General features: G+C 50.0%; 1 protein-coding gene across 1 annotated transcript in view; it reads right to left on the bottom strand.

The window, feature by feature from the left end:
* CCN6 (cellular communication network factor 6) overlaps positions 1–18779 on the bottom strand; it is a 245756-nt gene extending 226977 nt beyond the window's left edge. The window contains exon 1 of the mRNA XM_069607851.1: positions 18579–18779. Coding sequence (XP_069463952.1) covers positions 18579–18626 — 48 coding nt within the window. The 5' untranslated portion in view covers positions 18627–18779. The remainder of the gene's footprint in view (positions 1–18578) is intronic.
* Positions 18780–19517: the final 738 nt, after the last annotated feature.

Below are 19517 nucleotides of genomic sequence, written 5' to 3'. Positions count from 1 at the left end.
TCCCTGGGCAGTGTAGGACTCTCCAGTCTTCCTCCTTCTTGTCAGTCAGACAGTCGCTTCAGGAACCGTGAGCCTGCAGGACCTGCCAAGAACGTCTGCCTCATCTACAGCATTCTTCTGCTCTGAAGGTACTGTGCTAACCCGGTTGTTTGTTCCGTCCAACCGCAGTGAAAGTGTTTGAAATCTTTCGCCAATCCAAGGGCTTGTCCTTCTCTATTCTTTAAAGTAACTTTTCATCCGACCAAATTCCTTCTGAACTCTTGGCAAAGGCTTAACTGCAAACTGCCCTGAACTGTGTGTTCCTCTGCAAATACTTTGGTCCATTGACTGTGGCTTAGGCCTCTTGATTTGATTTCCTCACTGTAGTTCCTTTTTCTAGATGGCCCTGCTTACTTACCTGTTGGTGCTGCTCAACTTTTGAATAGCTTTGTCTTTCCCTCCCTTTTAAATTTCTGGAGTGCCATTTTGCTCACACTTCATTTTGAGCTTAACTTGTCCAGAATCTATTGGGTGTGGTGTAGTGTATTAAGATTGTGATTTTTCAACTGCTTGATTTTTCATTTTAAAGTATTTTTATTGGCATTTAGTAGTAGCATTCAGTGTGCTTATAAACATGAATCAATAAACCAAATAACAAGTTACAACAATAATAACTTGTAAACAAACAATAAGAGTCTTCGGCAACTAGCGCCTTCTTCTTAGGTGCTGGAGTCACTTCCGGGACAGGGCGAATTTAGTCATAATGTCAAGGAGATGTGAGACCAATGGTCGGGACCGGGCCTCCAAACCCTGATGATGTGATACTGTTAGTTTAAAGGAGACCCGATAGTGGAGCTCAGTTTCTCACGGGGGGGTTTTTGTCAACCGGTGGAACATGTCCCATATCAAGGATTTCCAGGCTTCGAAGGGCATGCTTTGTTCGGCCCCTGTCCTGGCCATGCCCTCTCCCCAGATTATGGTTTCCACCTCAGACCAGTGTTCGAAGTCTTTATACAAAGTGGTGTGTAGGGGGCCCCTCAGAGTTTTCCATGCCATTGCAATGGCTCTTTTGGCCAACACACAGGCCATGTCCATAAATTTCACGATGTGTCTGATTTTTCCTATTTGTGGATAGGACCCCAACAGGCATTCATTCGGTGTCCATTCATATCGAGCAAGCCCGGCCTCATCTGAGTTGTACCAGGGGCATAGGTGGGTCACAGACTTGTTGAATTTGGCCACTCTGATGGGGGTCATGTATGTTCTATACAGGACATTTAGTTGAACTAGCCTAAACCTCATGTTTCTTGACACTTCTCTGGGGAACTGTAGGATTCTTTCCCACTCTTTATCAGTTATGTTTATTCCCAGATCCGTTTCCCATGAGTTCTTCAGGGTGTCACTTCTAGGGTTGGGTCTATCGTTGAACTGGGCATATAACCTGGAGGTTGGTTTCCAGCCGTCTTCTAGGTTATGCATTAGGGTGAGAGTCGGGTTCGGTTCGGGTTCGTCTGGCCATTCCCCCCATAGCAATTTTGCCTTTTCTCTAATTTGCCGGTACCTCAGGTATTGACCTCTGGGTAAACCCTCTTTCGTTTCCATGGACTCAAACTCCCTGAAGGTGTTCTCCTCATAAGCGTCGCCCCAGATATCTTTCCCATAATCTCGTGAGGGCCAGCTCTGTTCTGCTTGAGCAGACATCGGCGGTCATTGGCGTTTCTGGGGAATACGGTTTCTTAATCTTCAGCAACTTCAATGTTCTGTCCCATACTTTCCGGCCCAATTGTATAAGGAGAGGCGTCTCTCCTGGACTCTCCCAGCGGACCCAGAGGATTTCTTTGAGGCGCAGAGGGGAAATCAAGTGACCGAGGAGGTCGGACTCTGAGGTGGACTCGTCAAAGAGCCATTTTGCGATATAGTTGAGCTGGGCTGCCAGGTAGTACCTTTCTGGGTCTGGTAATTGGACTCTGCCCACCCTGTACAGTAGCATCAGTGTGCCCAGAGCGAGCCTATGACTGGTTTCACCCCATATTAGTTCCCTCAGCAGTGTGCCCAGTAACCGGAAGGAGGCTGAAATGTAATAGTGAATGTTTTGGAAGAAGTACAAAAAGCGGGGGAGCACTATCATTTTGGTGATGGCCACTCGGCTCATCATTGACAAAGGTAACCTGGACCAAAACTTGGTAGACTTCTTGAGCCTCTGCACCGCTAGCAAAGTGTTTCCCCCATGTTTCTGTTCGGGTGTGTGTCAGATGTTGATGCCCAGGTATTTAAACGTATGTGGTACCCATCTTATCTCGACATCAGGGAGGTCTGCCTCCTTGATCCCAACCAAGCCCGCAAGTGGGAATATACATGACTTATCCGGGTTGAAGGAGATCCCAGACACTTTAGCAAAGTTCTTTAGGACGTGTAGGATGGTGGGGATGTTAAGTTGTGGGTCCCTCAGGTAGAGTAAACGTCATCTGCGTAAAGCAAGATCATGTGAAATCTTCCCCCGATGTCTATCCCAGCATCGAAAAATTGTTTCCTGAAGGATATTGCCAGTGGCTCTATACCTAGGATGTACAGCATAGGAGACAGAGGGCATCCTTGTCTGGTGCCTCGTTGTATATCCCATAGTGCCGACACCATTCTCCCAGTTTTTTGTATAGGATCTCGATCCAGCGGATGAAGTATTCGCCCAGACCAAATGGTTCCAAGGAGGCAAGGAGCCACTCCCAGTATATGGAGTCGAATGCCTTAATAGCATCGAGGGAGACTACTGCAAATGATTCCTGAGAGCCAGCATTTGTGCTACAATGTGCTGTAATCGGCAAAGGTTTGCCGTCGTGTTGCGGCCTGGCACAAACCCATGTTGATCTCGGTGCACCAAGACCCCAATAACTCTCGATAGTCTTTTGGCCAGAATTGTCGTATGTATTTTTATGTCGTAGTTAAGGATGGCAATGGGCCTATATGATCCACACTCTGTCGCTAATTTCCCGGGTTTGAGGATAGGGATCACCAGAGGTTCTTTCATGCTTTTTGATAATATTCCCGACTCAAAGGATTCCTTAAAGACCTTAAGCAGGGTCGGGGCAAGCTCGGCGGTATATGGCTTGTAGAATTCTGGGGGCAGCCCATCGGTCCCTGGGGTTTTACATGTAGCAACTGTTTTAATTGCCTCTTGTATATCTTCGACTGTGAGTTCCCCGTTGAGCATGTCTCTCTGGACGTCGTCCAGCGTGGGGAGTCCGATCTCTTCAAGCGTGTTAAATATATCCTCTCGGGATATGATTGACTCGTAGGTGGGAGTAGAAGGTTCGGAATGTGTTATTTATCTCCGATTGGGTGGTGTGTACCTCGCCAGCTTGGTCCATGATCTCAACAATTGTCTGTCTTGGGTGTTCTTTCTTGCATAGCGAAGAAAGCAGTCTGCCGGGTTTGTCCCCTTCTGAGTTTGTTCTAGTCGATTTGGCCATATAGTCGAATTTAGTTAATCTGGCCCAGGCTTCCTGTCACTCCCTCCTGACTGCCGTGATTTCTGATTCCAATTCCTTGGATTTATCAATCTTAGCCTCCAACTGTCTTATCTTCTCCTCGCCCGCCTCCAGACCCTCACTTAGTATTTTCCTTATTCCACCTGTGCTAGCTATTACCTCTCCCCTTACACTACCTTCAGGGTCTCCCAGATGGTACACCATTTGTCAACGTTTCCCACATTAACTTCCATATAGTCAATTATTTTGTCCCGGAGCTCTTCCCTGAACGCTCCATCCGTCAGTGCTTCTGTTGGCATCCGCCACATTGGTATGAGTGGTCTGGGACGTTTTAATTTCCATACCAATAGGAGGGGGGAGTGGTCGGATATGGTTCTACCCAGATAGGAAGCGGATTCCACCTGGGGCAAAAGAGCCTTGTCTATCGGTAGATAGTCTATACGTGTGTGTATCTCGTGCGGGGATGAGTAGTAAGAAAACTCCCTACCGTTTCGGAAGCAGGTCCCACCACATCTCCGATAGGTCCAGGACATGTATGACTTTCTGCAGGGTGGAGGCAGGCCAGATGAGTTGGAAGAGCGGATCTGTCAAGGGCTAAGTCTCGAACACAGTTAAAGTCGCCGCCCCAGATGAAAAAGCAATCTCTGTAGGGGGCTAGCTTCAGCTTTAATTTGACAAGGTACGAAGAAGTTCCGCAATTGGGGAGGTATGTGTTGACTAGGCAGATTTCACTTTGCTCCATGCATCCTCGAAGTATGAGGTATCTGCCCTCCGGGTCGGAGTCCATAGTGAGGAGTTTGAAGGGTATCGAGCTGCTTATCCATGTGTGTACTCCCCTCATATACTTGGAGTATGTTGCTCCATAGCCCTGTCCACCCCACCAGTCGGGTATTTTTGAGTCCATCTCGGCGGTAAGGTGGGTCTCTTGAAGCAGCGCGATGGAGATGTGTTTTCTCCTAAGAAAGGATCTGATTCTGTTCCTCCGGATGTAGGTGCCCATCCCTCCAACGTTCCAAGTTAGTACTTTAATGTCAGCTGCCATGGATGTCCAGATTTACTTCTGCCTGTCCGTGACTCGACCTCTGTTCTCTTATGGCAGTTGCGGTGAAGACTCTGAAGCATTTAGAACTTAAATCAAAATTAGAAAAAACAGAACTTGTCCAACAGGACCAACTGCACCCAGCTTTTACCCTGTCGGAGCAGTGCTCGGGTGCCCCCGCTCCTTCCTGGCCCATCCGGGTCATCTTGAGCGGGTGTGAAGCGGCAGTGGGGTACTGCTGCCCGTCCATTCGTGTGGGGTGCCTCAGGTTCGAATAACAGCTTGGCTGGCTCCCGCCCATAAAGCTAGTCGTGATTTGGTGACTATGTCGTTTCGCCTTCAGGTGATCTCGCCTCATGGTGGCTGTGTGTACGTTATGGAGTGGCATCTACTTTGTCAGCCATGTTGTTGTATTCTAGCCACATAATGCCCGCCGCTGGTGACTCCAGAAAAATTGCTCTTCCTTTGTGGATTATTTTAAGTCTCGAGGGGTACATTAGCATATATTTGATTACCAGCTGTCTCAGCCGAGCTTTCATTGCGACAAAGGAGTTCCTCGCCTTTTGTACTGTGGGTGTATAGTCTGAGTATATGGCGATTCTGGCATTGTCCCTCTTGATTTCTCCGCCTTCACGTGAGAAGCGTAAAATGATTTCCCTGTCTTGAAAGTTCAGGATTCGGGCAATCATTGGGCATGGGTGAAATCCTGGTGGTAGCTTTTTTTTGCAGAGACCGGTGGGCTCTTTCGACTGCAAATCCCTGCGAGAGATGGGAGACTCCAATTTCTTGTTGTATGAGGGTTTCTATAGAGCAGGTGGGATTAGAGCCCTCCATCCCTTCCGGGATGCAGAGAAGGCGCACATTATTGCGTCTGGAGTGCCCCTCTGCGTCTTCCGCCCTCTCCTCCAGGAACTTGTTGCGTCTCTCAAGGTCTAGAAATCTGGTTTGCATTTCTTTTAGCACCTCGGTCGTCTCTTGCTGAGCCGATTCAGTGGTGGTTACTCGGTCTGCAAGGTTGCGTAAATCTTGGCGCATCAACAACACATCCTACTTTACCTCTTCAATTTTAGTGTTTATGAAGGACCGCAGCCCATTGATGGCCTCGAGTAATAGGTCGTCTCTGTTGGTTTCTTCTGGTGCTGGTGACTAAGGGCTGGTCACTTTGTGCTTTGGGCCCATTTCCTTGGGTTTGGCTGCGAGGAGTGAGTCCATTAATGTGGGCTTAGTTTTCGCTTTAGAGGCCCCATGACTGCGTGTGATGCGCTTGCTGACCAGCGGGGTGGGGTTAAGCCTTGTGTCGTTTGGGTTCCGAGTAGGGTCCTGGTCTGTGGTGGCTTGTGTTCTCCAGTTGTAACAAAGGATTCACTTTACTGTGCCAGGGAGTAGGCGTCGGGCGTCTGGGGGCGCCCATGATGAGAGATGTCAAGGGGGCAAAAGTGGTCCGGGTGCGGTGCAGTTCGTTGCCGGGGTATCTGCAGTGCGATACCGTCCCCGTCAACCTCGGCGGTATCAGGGGGCTCAAAGATCTCAGAGCCGGTCTGTTCCCCGGAAGAGTGACCTCGAGTCGCTGAGGGGGCCCTGCGGGAGTCAGGTGAGCTAGCTGGTTAAAGGTGGCCACCTCCTCTTTGGGTGTTCCTGGGTTAGCTTCTGGCATTGGGGCTGGTGCTGTGGTTTAGCAGCGTGATATGGGCGTGGTGGATCAGGCGAGCCCCGGGCCCAGCTCAGGTTAGTGGCCACCCCCCTACTTCAGCAGAGACGCCCGGTGAGTGCCTTCCTGGGCACTCAATGCTTACTTAGTTTAACATGTGCCACCGGCCGACAGGTTTGTGTTGTTTCACTAGGTGTAGCTCCCTGGGCTGCCCCTCTTTGCTTGCAAGTAGGCTGCAGCTTATTGCTGGCCCCATCAGTGTTTCTAGTCACAGGGGGCAGGTCTCACCCAGGAGCGGCAGGGTGTAGTGCGAGAGTCTGGGAGCCCCACTGGTTCCACCGTTCACGATATTCCTGGGGGCCCACCATTTGTGAGGAGTCTCCCGTGACAGTCTGATTGTGCCCCCAAAGGAGCACTGATGCTCCGCAATTGCGGCGACGGTGGGTGTGTGAGCTTCCATAGCCGAGGTATGTGGGGCTCGAAGCGGACGCGGTGAGCAGTGTCCGGGCTGCAGGCAGGCCGCCCGCTGGAGATATGTCCAGCCTGCGGTTGCGTACGCGGGTGACTCTTCTCTCTGGGTCACTTCGTTGGTGGCGCTAGGCAGCCAGCTCCGATGGCGGAAGAGTATCCCAGCGAGGGAGGGTGTCAGGGAAGCAGGTATGTCAGTGCCGGGTAGTGGCTCAGGATTTCAGGTGGTCTCCCGAGTCCGCACCCGGCTCCACCTCCTTCCTCGGGTCAGCGCTCTGTGGCGGCCGCCATCTTGGTTCTCCGCGGCGATCGTGATCAGGGGCTCCGTTCCTTGTGCAGCGTGCTCCGATTTGTATCAGAAATACCACCGGGGTATGCCAAATCCGTTGTTATATGCAGACATCTGATTTTTATGTGAATTTGATGATCAAACCATATGTCCGTAGGATTGTCTTCAGAATCTGGACGGGAGAGCGAGAGAAGCACGTCCTTACTCCATGCGTGTAGGCCACACCCCCTTTTTAACTGCTTGATAATAGTGAAATGTTTTATAACTGATGTGTAAATAAATGTATATTCTTTTACTCAGAAACCCTGAGTCAGTGTTTGTTTGAATCATAGTAATTGCTGTCCTTTGTGTAACTATTGATACTGCTCACTTTACTCTTGAGATAAGTCTGGCTGCTCAGCCATCACTACCGCTTTACTGTGCAGTACAGGCTTGTATCAAAGGTGAATTTGTACTGTCACTTGTAGTCTTAATTGTGTGTGGTGTTCCCAAAGGGTACTGCATATGATTCTGCCTAACAGTTGGTATTGGGAAACTAGTGGGCGAACCTGTTAGACTCCACATTGACAACTCGATTCGCCTAGGGACCTCAAACACAGGAGAATCCCATTCCATCTGAGAGAACAAGTGGACAAGGAGCTGTATAAGTTGATTCAGCTGGACATTACTGAGAATGTGGAGGGCCCAACACTGTTGGTGTCTCCAATTGTGGTGGCAAGGGAACCCAAGCTGTCAAGACTCTGTCTGGATTTGTGTAGACATGTGTTTGCCAAACAAAGCCATCCAAAAGGCAACGACACCTAACTCCCACCATTGATGACATTATTGCAGAGCTTCAGGGGGCCACATTTTTCTCTAAACTTGACCTAAGGGCAGGCTATCATCAGGTCGTACTTCATCCTGAGTCAAGGTACATTAACACGTTCACCACACACAGAGGGCTATATCGCTATAAGCGGCTCAGTTTTGGGGTATCGCCTGCAGCAGAGGGGTTTCAAAACATCATCTTGGCATATCTGGATGGTGTCCTGAACATTAGTGACGACATCCTCATGTTTGCGAGCTTGGAAGTGGAACACATGGGGCGACTGGTCCAGACTCTGAAAAGGTTAAAATCGCTAAGGCTTACTTTACATAAAGATAAATGTGAGTTCTTTGGGTTTGTTTTCTAAGAAGGGGGTGTGTCGCCAGACCCAGGGAAGGTGATAGACATTAAAGTGGCCAAACCTCCAGAGACAATGGGCCTCATCACGAGTTGGGCGTTAACCCTTAAATCCGGCGGTAAGAGTATTAGCGCTGCCAATACCGCTCCGCCGGATCACAGGTACAAATACTGCTGGTGCTATTACATCCGGCGTAAGTACAGCCACCTGTAATAGCGCCAGCTGTAATAGCACCGGCACTCATTTGCGCTATTACAGAGCCATCACGAGTCTGGCCTAGGTGCTATTGGCGCCAGAAAACCGGTGGAAAATCTGCCGAAAATACCTCTAGCCAAATGCTGGAGGTAAAAGTACACAGGAGACAGCAGCAAGTGCCCAGGGGAAACCAATGCAAATCAGAGGCCTACAAAGGACCCACCCATGCACAACACACCCTCCCCAAAACCATTACACCAGCAGGGGCAGGGGGGAGACAGCAAAAAGTGCCCAGGTGAAACCAATGTAAATCAGAGGCCTACAAAGGACCCACCCATGCACAACACACCCTACCCAACAGCATGCTGCCATTTGGTGCCGGGAGCCTTGAGGGTGACATCTACATGCTGCGCCTGGAACACAGAGGCCTGCTAACCAGCCCAGGGCCCTGGGAGCACAGGGGGAATTGGGGATGAGGAAAAGGAGGAGGAGACCAGCACCAGCAAGGCGGCCAGCCATCCCCAGGCTCAGGCCAACATCCTGGGCCCTGACTGAAGGTCAGCTGGTGACTGCGTACAGGCTGGACAGGGCAACCATCACGCAGTTGTTGGACACAATCCAGGCAGACATAAGCAGCCATATAGCCATCACCACTGCTGTGTCCCCACTTGTCAAGCTTGTGTCGGTACTACAGTTCCTGGGGACTGGCAGCTACCAACACACCGTTGGCATGATGCACGGCATGGCCCCGTCCACCTTCAGAACCGTGCTGGGACAGGTACACTGCCGCTCCATGTGAATGAGCACATTGCATTGCCAGCCACACAGGCACAGGACCAGCTCAAGGGCCAGTTCTATACCATTGCCCAAGTCCCAAACGTCATAGCAGCCCTGGACTGCACACACGTAGTTCTAGTAGCCCCCCGGCAACATGAGGCAGCTTACGGGAACCATAAGAATTATCATCAATGAACATGCAGATGACATGTAGCCCTGACCTAACCTTCACCCACTGCTGCGCCCGCAACAGTACCCTGCCAGCCTACATGGAGAGGCACTGAGGCCAAAACACATGGATGTAGGGTGAGTACAAAACTAGCCTCAAATGCATGCCAAATTGCATCTGCTGGACGGGGGGCATGCACAGGGAATCCCTGCATGCCAGCATGAGACACAGGCAGCACTGCAACATTACCATGTCTGTGCCTAACAAGTGAAACCTTGCACATGTTCAACACAGCAGAAAACAGTCTGAATGTCACAGACCTGTGAAAGCACAGTCACACATGGAAGCACAACTACCACTAAGCATCTTGTGTGTGCTGCAGTGCTGCACCGCACCCTGACACAGAAGGGACATCCCACCCTGGCCACCAGACAATCATGCCAATAGAGTCCTAATGCAGGCACATTCACAAGGCCCACCATACAGGAGTAGTTGGAGTCATGACCATCCCTGAGATACTGACTCCTGATTGGGCAATCACATGCCTGGCCAAATGTACATGACTGTGCCAAGTAGCAAACGCAACACCAGCCATAGGGAATGCCACAACACATGCCCTAACAAGTTTGTTGCCTGAACATGCAGATATAAGGCTGCCCACATCCAGTGATAATGGACAGAGTACAGGGGCATTTCCACACTGGGGTTGTGCATGCAGTAATTGGGCCATTGATTGAATGTTGCACCTTGCCCAACACACCCCACAATGAAAGTAACCCAATAGGAATGAGCGTGCGTGTACAACATGAGGGTGACACACAAAGGGATCCACATATCAATTGATAAACTGCTGTATATAAACCTCGGGCCATGCATAACTCAGAAGGTGAAGGATGTATGTCAACATGTCACTGGGATAGCGGGAACCTTCACAATGCATACCTGATTGTGCTGCCAATGTCACTGATGACCGAGCCTTGTACACCCACTTAACCAACCTAGCCCTAATGTACACATTTTCTCCCTTGCAGGTGATTCTGTATACCCGCAGTGCACATGGTTTATGACTCCTGTGCGTCATCCACACACTCCAGCTGAGCTGGCATACAACATTACCCATAGGCGTACACGCATCCGTGTGCAAAGGGCATTTGGACTGCTGAAGGCACGATTCCGGTGCCTAGACCGTACAGGAGGGGCACTGATGTATGCACCTGATAAAGTTGTCAAAATCATACTTACCTGTGCCATGCTGCACAACATTTGCTGTCGCCATGTGCCGCTGCCACCTGGGGATGGGAGTGATGATGAAAATGTGGCCGAAGCCATGCCACATGCACACAGGGATGCAGTGAGGGAGGGGAGATTGGCCAGACAGACCTTGATTGACAATAATTTTTGACCCACTGCATTGAAACACTTGACACATAGCACTTGTAGAATAAAGAGCACTTCAACTCAATCATGAATGTCCATGCTATGTATGAATTTTGAAAGGGATTTATTGTCATTTTTAACAAACCCCCACGTCCCTGTGAACTCCCCATCACACGATCCTCCCACCCCACTGTGTACTCCCCATCACACGATCCCCCACCCCACTGTAAACTCTCCATCACACGATCCCCCACGCCCCTGTAAACTACCCATCACATGATCCCCAACCCCCTCAGCACACCCATCACACGATCCCCCACTCCCCTGTAAACTCCCCATCTCACAATCACCCACCCCCCTTAAACTCCCCATCACACAATCCCCCACCCCCCTGTAAACTCCCAGTCACACGATCCCCCTCAGCACACCCCTACATAGTGCTATTGTATCCCTGTGCCCATGGCTCTGCACAACTGTGACATGTGGACCTAAGATGGATGTGACCGCTTTCCACGGCTGGGTCCCTCCGGTGAACAGCGGGTGAGAGTTGGCAGGGAACGTCGCCTGGGTGGTGCCTCCAGGGATCCCTCAGTGGGCGTGGATGAGGCAGATGGTATTGCTCCGGATACCTGCAGCTGCTGGCGGAGCAGATTGTTTGCCTCCCGCATCTACTTGGCATGTGTGGATTGGACCTTGCACAGCTCCCGTATCCTCTGACCAAAACCTGTCAGGGCCACCTTGCAGCCCTCCATGACCCTACGGGTCCGTGCATTGTCTCGTGCCATGGTCTTTGCAGCATCCCTTATTGCACTGCTGATTGCCTTTATGTGGTGTGTGTGTTCCGTTGACATTTCCTCAATGCGCCGTTGTCGGGCCTCCATCAGTTCCAGCAACCCCATCACTGCTCCTCCCGTGACCAAGGGTCTTGGAAGTGTGCTGGGGATCGGACTAACAACACAGCGTGGGTTCGGAGGGGGGCTGATTGGGGACATGTTGCCACCTCTGTTGGGGCTGCTACAGTTGGAGTGACTTTCCTTTTGGGAGCCATATAATGGTGTGTCCACATCTGGCTGAGGTGTGCGGCCTGAAGCACACGTACATGTGGTGTGGGTGCATGCTCTGGGCTACCCTAGGGCGTGGCCAACTCTTGTGTGACACTGTGGCCAGGTGACAATAGCAGTTTAGTGCATTGTGCTGCTGTGGGTGTGTGGCCTTCATCTGAGTCAGACACATTTGTGGCTCCCTCCACGGCATGGTGCCCTTGGTGGCTTCCGTGGAATGAGGCGCTGTCGCCTTACGTCCCTGTGGATGCTGCAATCGTCTGGTTGGACTACGGTGGGGTGACGTTGGCTGTGTCCAGCGTCGTGTTTTTTATGCCCGGCCCCTTTGTGGGGTGGTGTTGCTGGTAGATGCACACCGGATTGGGCAGCTGGATGTGGTTGCCTCATCCTCAGCCTGTGATGAGCGCTGCGTACCTGTGGGGTACATAGGGTGTTGTATGAGTTGAGGGCAGCTTAGATTTGTATCATACATATTATGCCTTACAGTGGGTTTGTACACAGTTTCAATCATGCTTCGCCATTGCATTTTGGTTACTCCCCATGTTGTGATTGTTGGGACGTGGTACTTGTGGGGACACTGCTTGGACATGTTGGTGTGACATCTTCAGATGTCTGCTGGGGATGCACGGCACACATATTGCTGGAGGGGGTTTCATGCACACCCACAAGTCACGTTGCTGTGCCATGGCCATGGATGTCTTTCCTCTGTCCTTGTGTTGATGCAGTGTATGTACTCAGGGGATTAGGGACGCTACGGTACGGTGGTTCAAGGGGTCAGATAGGGGTGGCTGCGGTGCCTCACGAACATTGCATGCACATACATTCACTCAAAGTCTGGAGGCGTGGCCCTTACAGGTTCATGCATTTTTAGGGGGGTCTCACCTGCAGCCTCCTGGGTACCGGTGCCAGCCTCTGCTACTCCGACTCCCTCAATGGTGCCCATATCAATGAGTGTTGTCATCTGCTCCTCCCAGGAGGTGAGCTTGGGTGGTGGTGGTGCTGGCCCTCCTCCAGTTGCCATGCTTGCACTCCTGTGCTGGGAGAGTAGGCCACGTACTCTGACCTGCAAGTCATTGAGGTGCTTGCGGCAGTCCTCACCATCCCTGGCCATGTGGCCCACTGTAGACACCCTCTGGCTGATTTCCCTCCATATCTGCGCTCAATGCTGGCCACTTGTCTTGCACTGCAGTGCACCATGCAGCTCTTCCTGATGGGCCACTGCTTCCTCCACCAGTATGGCTAGTTCCTGGTCGTTGAATTTTGGTTTCTTCACCCTGTCCAGGGCAGACTTGCCCCTGGTGCGTTCCTGAGACATTTTGCGATGTTTGCAGGGGTGGATGGATTACAGGGGCTGTGATTTTCAGTAGATAGTGACTTCTAAGATGGCCACTGCTTTATATCCCCTTTCCGGCGGTGACGCTTTTCACGCTGTATTAGTGCGCGCTATTAGCGCCGCGGCTCGGCAGTAGCACAATGTGCGATGGATTTACGGGTTCCTGGCCAATTTTTACGCCAAGCGATATCTGCGTTAACACCATGTCCCTGTGCGAGTGTATGCAGACTCGTGATCTGGCATACTTTCCGCCAGGCAGCATGGCATTAGCGCAAATAGGGCTAGACTGAAAATCTGCCGGAATACCGCCAAACTCGTGATGAGGCTGAGTGTCAGAAGTACCCAACTTCCTGGGGATGGTGACATATTGTGGCTGATTCATACTTGCTACCCGGCCAGAGCCGCTAAGGAATCTGATGAAGAAAGACACAGTGTGACTCGCTGGAACAGGCTGCGTTTGACGAGGTCAAGGAGGCCCTCACAGCGGTGATGGAGCAACGATACTCTCAAACTGAGCAAGAGGCTCTTGCGGTTCTTTGGGGATGCTAACACTTCCATTTATACGTTCTGGGAAGACCAGTAACTGTAGTCATCGACCACAAACCCCTTATTCCGATTATGGCAGGCTCGTCATCAAAACCGCCTGCCAAGATCGAAAGATGGATGCTTGCCCTACTGGAATATGGAATGTGACTGGTGTACAGACCAGTGGGAAAGAAACGCTGCAGATTTTATGACATGACTGGAGGCGAGCATTATGCTTCAACTTCTTTTATTACTACTCCTCAGCAGTTTCAACAACCAATATCAAAAACATTGTAAAATGTCCAAAGTGACTTTTCCTTCTTTATACAACAATCTCCATAGTCTCTGTAGTCCATATGTCTCCTTGCTGAGTGTCCCTGAGCTCCTCCTCTTCTTTTACTGCTCTTCAAACAGATAAGTACCTTTTCTCTCACCTCCTTATATATGCACATGAGTGAAATGGTTTAGCAGATTAAAAATGTATGCTCAGTGATAACATAAGTAGAAAGCAGGAAAATTGCCAAGAATATAGATTTTAGCACATAGAATGCAGTTAATAGTTAACACAAATGATTTTGTAAGCGCGTAATATATTTTGAGCACCCATTTTGGTATCAATTGCTTTGCTAATCACAGTAGCATTCTAATATGGATGGTGGCTCCGCGCCGCACCCGCCCCGCATGAACGGCACTCCAGGGGTTTGCCAGGCACCGTGGAGTCTTCTGAACACTCGGTGACGCAGAGGAAGCCTCAGAACACTCCGGCCCCCACCTTCGTGGAGGCGGGCCAGAGATCAGAGCACGAAGCTTCTGCGTCGCATTGCTACTACGACACGGAGTGAAGGAGAAGCCCGAACCGGCAGGCGATTACTCCCCGCTACAAGAATAGATCAGATCACGGGAGTTCCAAGTGACATTGCGGCGGGCATTCATATAAATAATGCTTTACAACGCCGCCAGCTTGCGGAACGCTGCAATAAAGTGGACATTAAGCAGCACGATCTCGAGAGCAGAGAAGCTCTTGTGTCCACACAGACAGAAGGAAGCAACCCCTCAGGAACCACAGGCCCCCACCTGAGGGCAGTTTTCATGTATATTGCCTATCACAAGCATTAAAAACAAGATCTAGTCCGGTGCAGCCACTAATAAAAAATTTAAATTTAAAAAGAGTGATTATTGATCAGTGAGTGGATCTTTTGAATCCATCATTGGGAGCATCTGACTGAAGAAGAGGGGCGTGCTCAGAAACCTGTATCAGGTACCCAGGCACACAGCAGCCTCCCAAAATGTTGCAATTTGAATGGAGTGAAGGGGAGCAGTCATTGGATCTTGCTGCCACCTTCAAGGAGGTGCTGGGGAATTCTCTAGTCAATGCTGTGGCTCAAGGGGTAAGACTCCTGCAAGAAAGGCTGTGGAGAACCTCAAGGCAATGCTAAACCAACCCAAAGATAGCACCATAAGGACAGAGCCTCCGAACCTTCTGAAACGCGGTCTAAGGGGAGTACTCGGGCCAGGAAGAGGAAAGCCTCTCATGACCCCCAGGGCCCAGGCATGGGGTGAAAAAAAAGGCCCCGGAGGTTGCCAACACCTTCGCAAAGCTCAGAGAAGCGTACTTCCAGCTTCTGGCGGTGCCAAGCCTCACAACCCCCACTCCAGGGGAAGATAATGGTGGAGGAGATGACCCGGGCTCAGAAGAAGAGCCAACAGGAGGTGACCTGTCCTCCCACGACGAGGAAGAGACAGTTGAGGATGAGGAGGTCAAGCCCAGCGGGGGAAAGAGTACTCGCCAGGAGAAGCACCTGGAGGAAGACCACGAGGACATGTTCGACCCAGACATCATACGAAACTTGAGGTCTTCAGACTGGCAACCATCCCCCAGGGTTGCACAATATATGACCGTAAGATTGAGGAAGGCCCAGGATAAGTAAGTTATGTAGCGCCTTCAAGCGGAATGCCCCAGACCGGACCTTCCAGAAAAAGTAGCAGAAACTCCCGAGCTATATCCCAAAATGCTAACCTTTGTGTCCAAGACCAGTAAAGACCCCCGGAAAGGCATCGACAGGTCATGGAAGGGTTGCCAAGAAAAAGTGCTAGACTTTGCTGGTCCGCTAGCAAAGATCATGGACCTGGCGGAGAGGGGGAAAGATACGGGGGAAGAAGTAGACCCCGACGCGCTAGCAGACTGGGCACAGAGAAGCCGTCTGCTTACTAGGAAACGCCAACTGCACCATTGCCTCAGAGAGAAGGAGGGGCTTGCTGCTGAAAATTGATCCCAAGCTCAGCGACCTTGCTTCGTACGAAGCAGGGGAAGGAGCACAAGGCCTCCTTTTCGGTGAGACCTTTGGGAAAGAGATGGGCCGATTTGTTGGTACATATACTTCTTTGGAGAAAGCCCAGGCTTCCATCTGAAAAATCTCCTCGAATAGAGTTTTTGCAGGGACCAGTCGCTCCAGGGGTCGTGCGGCTGGTCGAAACCAGGGAGGCAGAAGACCCCCTAATCCCAGGGCACAATACTGGGAGAACAGACAACAAGATTCCTTCTTCCCGGCCAGGGGACGCTTCCCTAGAGGACGCAGAGGAAGAGGAAACAGCTGAGGTCAAGGATTCACACAAGGTGAGAACGGGTCATTACCCTCCAGTGGGTGGGAGGACTGGTATGTTTTGGGGAAACTGGCGTGAGCTTTCAAGCGATGCTTGGATATTGCAGACCGTGAGAGGTCTGAACCTAGATTTTATAGAGCCGCCAGTACAAGTGTGCAGGCCACATCAGCAGCACCTAGCGTGCGCATTGCAGAACTCGTTAGATCACGAGCTGGCGCAGCTTGTGCAAAAGAAAGCCATAGAGAGATTTCCAGGGACACACAGTTTCGTGAGCAACATGTTCCTAGTACACAGGAAAGAGAAGGTCCAACCTGTGATAAACCTGAAAGAACTGAACGGCTGGGTAGTCTACCGCCATTTCAAAATGGAGGGCATTCACCAGCTCCGAGACTCCCTCAGGGAAGAAGACTGGCTGACGAGGCTTGACCTAAAAGACGCTTACCTGACGGTCCCAGTGTCGGAAGAGTACAGGACTTTCCTGGCTTTTCATTGGAAAGAGCAGTATTGGCGATTTAAGACGATGCCCTTCGGGCTTGCATCGGCACCCTGGGCCTTTACCAAACTGATGAAACCAGTGGCAGCAGCAATACGGGAAAAGGGCATAAGACCGATCATATACCTAGATGACCTACTGCTGCTGGCCGAAGACAGGGAGATGCTGGTCTACCAGACAAAGTGGGTGCAGGATCTGCTCCTGTCCCTGGTATTTCTGGTGAACACAAGGCAAGGTGGGCCCCTAAAAAACATGTCGAAATTAGCCCCCATCGTCCCTGACATCTTCCACCAGCCCTACCTCCTAACTTTCTTCAGCAGCACAGTGCATGAAGCTGCATGGGAAGTGGGCAACACTTCCCTCCCTGAGTCCTGCCTCCGTGACCAGAGGCAGGACTCAGGGCTTTCAGTAGGAGGCAGAGTGAGTGGGGTGCTCACGGTATGTCGGGCCTTTAGAACAAAAGGGGTTTGCATAAAAGGCTTATGATGTGCTAGTCTCTGGGAGCAGAGACAGAGAACACACATTGTGAGCAGTCGAAGTAAAATGATTTGCAGTTATTGGAACATTTAAGTTAATTAGCTCTCAGGGCTGCAGGACCTGGTGTTGCTGGTTCGCTGAGGTTTCAGTCAGCATAAAGTAATAGCTCTTGGCTTAAAGAGGTGTGGCATGTAAAAATGTTCTCATAATTGATTTCATGTTTTGAAAAAAAAAGCTCTCTGCCAAGTAAAAAAAAATATGATTAAATAACATGATTGTCAATCGCCAAGAGACTGAGATTAACGTAGGTTAGCTGTGTTTTACAGTAAATCCCCATTCGTCAATTATGGGTGCTTTTAATGTCAGCCTCCTGTTAGTGAAATGTGGGGCATTTAGCTAGCACAGAGGCGTGACGCAAAACCAACATCGTTTTTGACATTGCCTTGACCTCCCTAGAGCGGTCCCTGAATGCAGCAAGTGTGCTTCCGGAGGCCTTCAAATTAAGGATACAAATCCTTCACTTGTCTGTAAAAAAAAAAGTACACTGACTCCATGATGTTTATGACCCTCGCGCTTCAAAACTCTTGCATGACTCTGCCCACAAGATGCACTCAAAGACCTTCCAGGTACAGTCGGTTTATCCAAACATGGCACGTCTGTATCGCTGCACTGTCGGTAGCAGAATATCTGACCACAGCAGTTTTCTTAACTTAAAACATAACATGCATTTTCTACACGCTTTTATAAAAAAAGAAGTATATATAACACATGTTCACCCTTTAATGGAAAATGTATAATTGACAGTGAATTCTAAAAGTACAGTTCTCCCATTAAAAGTACCAAGTACAGTAAATTGCAACATTTAAGTAGGAGAAAAAGCCTAAATTTACATTTGCATCTAAGAACCGCCGAATGGTGCTCATGTCACCCTAATCCGTCCCAGTAAACTTGTTTTGCCGGGAAGTAGGAGTGGGCCGTGCCTTAAGCTTCCTTCCTCGTCTCAGGCAGCCACACAAAACTGGGCACTAAACAAATCCCAGTTACCTCTCAAAACGTTACACATAAACTAGGCAGAGTAAAACCGGCGGCATTGAGCTTGCGGAAAACACAGCCCACATAGAAGTAGACCCAGCCCAGCAAGTGAGGAATCTGGGAAGCGGGCGGGCGATGTTTTTGCAAACCTCCACTCTCAGGAATGTGAAAAGTATCTCTTTGATCTCCCTCCTCTGAAAGAAACGCAATCTTCTAAATTCATTTAAAACACGACGGTCTTTAAAATTCAATACGAACACGGGGAAAATACAGCCAAAGGAAAGAGTATCCCGACTGTGGCGTCCGCCTAAATGAAAACAGCTCTATTCTAGAATAAGCGAAGACAGCTTCCGCTCCTGAGGAGACAAAATGGTCCCGCAATGGTACAAATAGGCTGCGTTTAACAATTAAATAAATAAGGAAGGAATGCAAGGCGAAGATGAGCATTGACCCTTGCTAGCAGGCCTTACCTGTTGCAGGCAAGTGATGAGGAGGGTGGAGGCGAAGAGGCACTGCATAGTCCCGTGCGGAATAACGTGTGACTGAGAGATAGTGGGGATGGCGAGGTGAAGGCGGGTTAGGACACAAAGCTCCCCTCTGTCTCTTCTGTATAACCTGCCTTTCCTACCGTGCTGGCTGCGCGCACACGCGCGCACACACGTTCATGCTCCACGCCATGTCGTCTATGCTGTGTGGAGCACAGCTTCACGCGGACGCTTTTCAACTAGCGGCTCACTTTGCATTTTTCTGTTGATTTAGCCAGGCTACTATTTTCGGTTAATTTTCAGTCACGCGACGGCACGCGGAGAGTGGAGATTCACATGTCCAAAAAACATTTGAAAGCTACTTAAAATGCAATATATCCGTTCGTGGAAAACGCTTTATGCCAAGGTAAACACTGAAATGAATGGGGCAAAACTGTTGGAAAATTCGGAGAACGGTCTGCTATTTTCGGACTTCCGTAAAACATATATGTCTTGCAGATAAAAAAAAAAAACACAGATCCTTTTAATCTTTAAATTAAACGTGTTTCCGTGCTTTCCACTTTGCATCAATATGGTTACTTGGGCATAATACTGTACTATTCCGTTGAGTGTGAGACGGTTGCATATAGAATTCCATGTTCCATTAAAGCGCACCCCTTTTTCCCTCACAAACCTCAAGGCTAGGCTTCTACTGCCACTCAATATATAGTTTGTCCTAGCTATGTGTCAGAATAGGCATACACTAAAAAACAGAACACATTGCAGATGATTCGTGAATAAGTTACTGCTTGTAACTATGACTTGATCTTGGCATTCACCTTGGGGAGATGATAGTCATTCTCAAAGAAATTATCAGGTGTACCCTTGACTTACCCCTGATTTACACCTGGAAAGGGAAGACGTAGTCAGGAGTGAATCAGAGTC

This window comes from Ambystoma mexicanum, chromosome 4q (genome assembly GCF_040938575.1).
Source record: "Ambystoma mexicanum isolate Mex_15411 chromosome 4q, UKY_AmexF1_1, whole genome shotgun sequence".
Classification (NCBI taxonomy): Eukaryota; Metazoa; Chordata; class Amphibia; order Caudata; family Ambystomatidae; genus Ambystoma; species Ambystoma mexicanum.
Note: the sequence above shows the minus strand (reverse complement) of the source record. Positions and strands in the feature narration are given on the sequence as shown.